The sequence below is a fragment of the Contarinia nasturtii genome, unplaced genomic scaffold, assembly GCF_009176525.2.
Source record: "Contarinia nasturtii isolate CC-2019 unplaced genomic scaffold, AAFC_CNas_1.1 Cnas_scaffold_129, whole genome shotgun sequence".
In the NCBI taxonomy this organism is placed as follows: Eukaryota; Metazoa; Arthropoda; class Insecta; order Diptera; family Cecidomyiidae; genus Contarinia; species Contarinia nasturtii.
The window spans coordinates 2,735,787-2,737,830 of NW_022197486.1; the positions used below are offsets into that span (position 1 = coordinate 2,735,787).

A 2,044-nucleotide genomic window follows, 5' to 3' on the forward strand; every position below is an offset into this window, starting at 1 on the left:
AAATTCAACTCGAAACAAAACACAAACAATTTAAAAATTTGCAAGAAGAGATCAAAACGCACAAACTGAGTATGCATGACTCAAGTATATAAAATCATTTTTAGTTTCATTTTTTTCTCTTGTCGTCTAATTGATACTAAAATAAAGTCACAATTTGATTGATGATTTGACACTTACAGCATGATCAGTAGCAACAGAAGATTCACGTGATTCAGAGTCGCGATAATCTGAATCTTCCAAGTCATCATCTTCAACGTAAATGATTTCCACATTTGATAAATCCATAACGGCTGCTCTATCGATCACTGATTGTTCAGACAAAATATATTTTGCTGGTCGTTCTTCGTCTGATGATATGTCCATGACAAGGGCTTTATCGATGATTGCCTTGTATGAAGCCAATTGAAGTAGAATATTTGGTCCAATTTCGAATGGTGTTTTTTCCTTTTCCTCTCGTGCGATGAACGGTGTTATGCTTCGCCAGGCCGATGGTGTGGCACTTTTTTCCCGGAAAAGTTGATATGGTGTCATGCTGCGTCCACGAACTGGAGTCTGACTCCGACCACGCACAATAGGCGATGGTGAACGCATTCGCATTGTTCGGTGCTTGGGCAACTCAAGCGATGACGGTGTCATTTCTCGTTTTTCTATAACTTCAGCCATTTTGCTTAATTAAAAGATGATTTTATTTTAAATCGAACAAAACAATGTTTCGATTTCGTTGAAATTTATCTAGATTATTTTTCGGCAATTGTTCACAGAAGAGAAAACTCGAAACCAATAAAAAATATTAAAAAAAAAAAAAAACAAAACACGTGTGCTATAATTGTTCTATCGACGCAAAAAAGGCAAAATTTCCCTTTCAGTGAAAATAATTGAAATAAAAATAAAAATTTGGTTCTCTTGTCTATCGTTATTCGTCCATTCGATACAAAATCAATCACACGACTGATTCTACTCATTGATTTGATGAACTCAAGTAATATTTTTCTGTGATCCAATTAGCACTACCACTTACTTGTATCGCGTGCTGGCGGTACATACAAATACACATATAAAAATCATTTCATATATGAATCAAATATGTAACCACAGGAATCGAGACAAAGACAGCGAGAAAAACCATAACATAAGCATTATAATAAACAAAAACCAATTAGATGTTAGAGTTTAATGAATTCAATGTATCGGTTGATATTATTATAACAATGTAATCACCTGACGAAAGATTTATTTGCGTACATAAATGATACAGAGACTTCGAAGCTTATGCATATCAGCACACAAGTGTTTTGTGTTCGCATTTACTCCGGCCAATGCAATGGTGTTGATGTGTTCGATATTAGCTCATTTTGAATGTCATGCCAAAACGAATCAAATCAAATCGAAAATACAATTGAAGAATGATTTGAATTTAACGCGTCTAAATTTAGATATTAAATCGATCGATATAAATGAGATTCGTTATCGTTTACATCATCCGCGACTTCGACATAGTGCCATTGTACTTGTAACAGTTTTCACTTGCAAATATGAAATGTTCTCAATAGTGTGTCTCGTTTTGAAAATAAAAACCACCCGTAGTCGAATGTCATCGCATAAAATTCTAATCGCAATCGAAAGTACAAAGAAACAAAGGAATTTTATTGGCGATGTGTGGCTACCTAAATTTATTTTTTCGGGTCAAAGTTAAATTTCAATTATTTATTTCTTATTAAGCTTGCGTCTGTTAGAGAGGAAAAAAAGAATACGCTCACAGTTATTTCTGTTAACCAAACGAATGACAAACACGCGCACAATATTAGTAATTTATTGTCATTATGAAGAACAAATCGGAACAAATGCATGCACAACAATTCTACACAAATCGTATTACTTGAACAAATCTTGCTGAAAATAAGTAATATACAGTTCGTTAAATAGTTTGAAAAGTTTGTGAAATTTATCGATTGCTTCACATTTGAGTGATGATGCTGTTTAATAATCCACATTTGAAGAACCTTTTGAATGAACCAATTAAAATCGAATCAATAACAAAATTTAC

General features: G+C 33.4%; 1 protein-coding gene across 3 annotated transcripts in view; it reads right to left on the minus strand.

Moving 5' to 3' along the window:
• Positions 1-2,044, minus strand: part of LOC116351026 (muscle M-line assembly protein unc-89) — a 40,919-nt gene that overhangs the window by 34,212 nt on the left and 4,663 nt on the right. Inside the window, exon 1 of one of the 3 annotated variants that reach the window (XM_031783062.1) lies at positions 178-780. The exons of the other annotated variants lie outside the window; for them this stretch is intronic. Coding sequence (XP_031638922.1) covers positions 178-663 — 486 coding nt within the window. The 5' untranslated portion in view covers positions 664-780. Of the gene's footprint in view, positions 1-177; positions 781-2,044 lie in introns of those variants that run through there. 3 annotated transcript variants of the gene reach the window in all.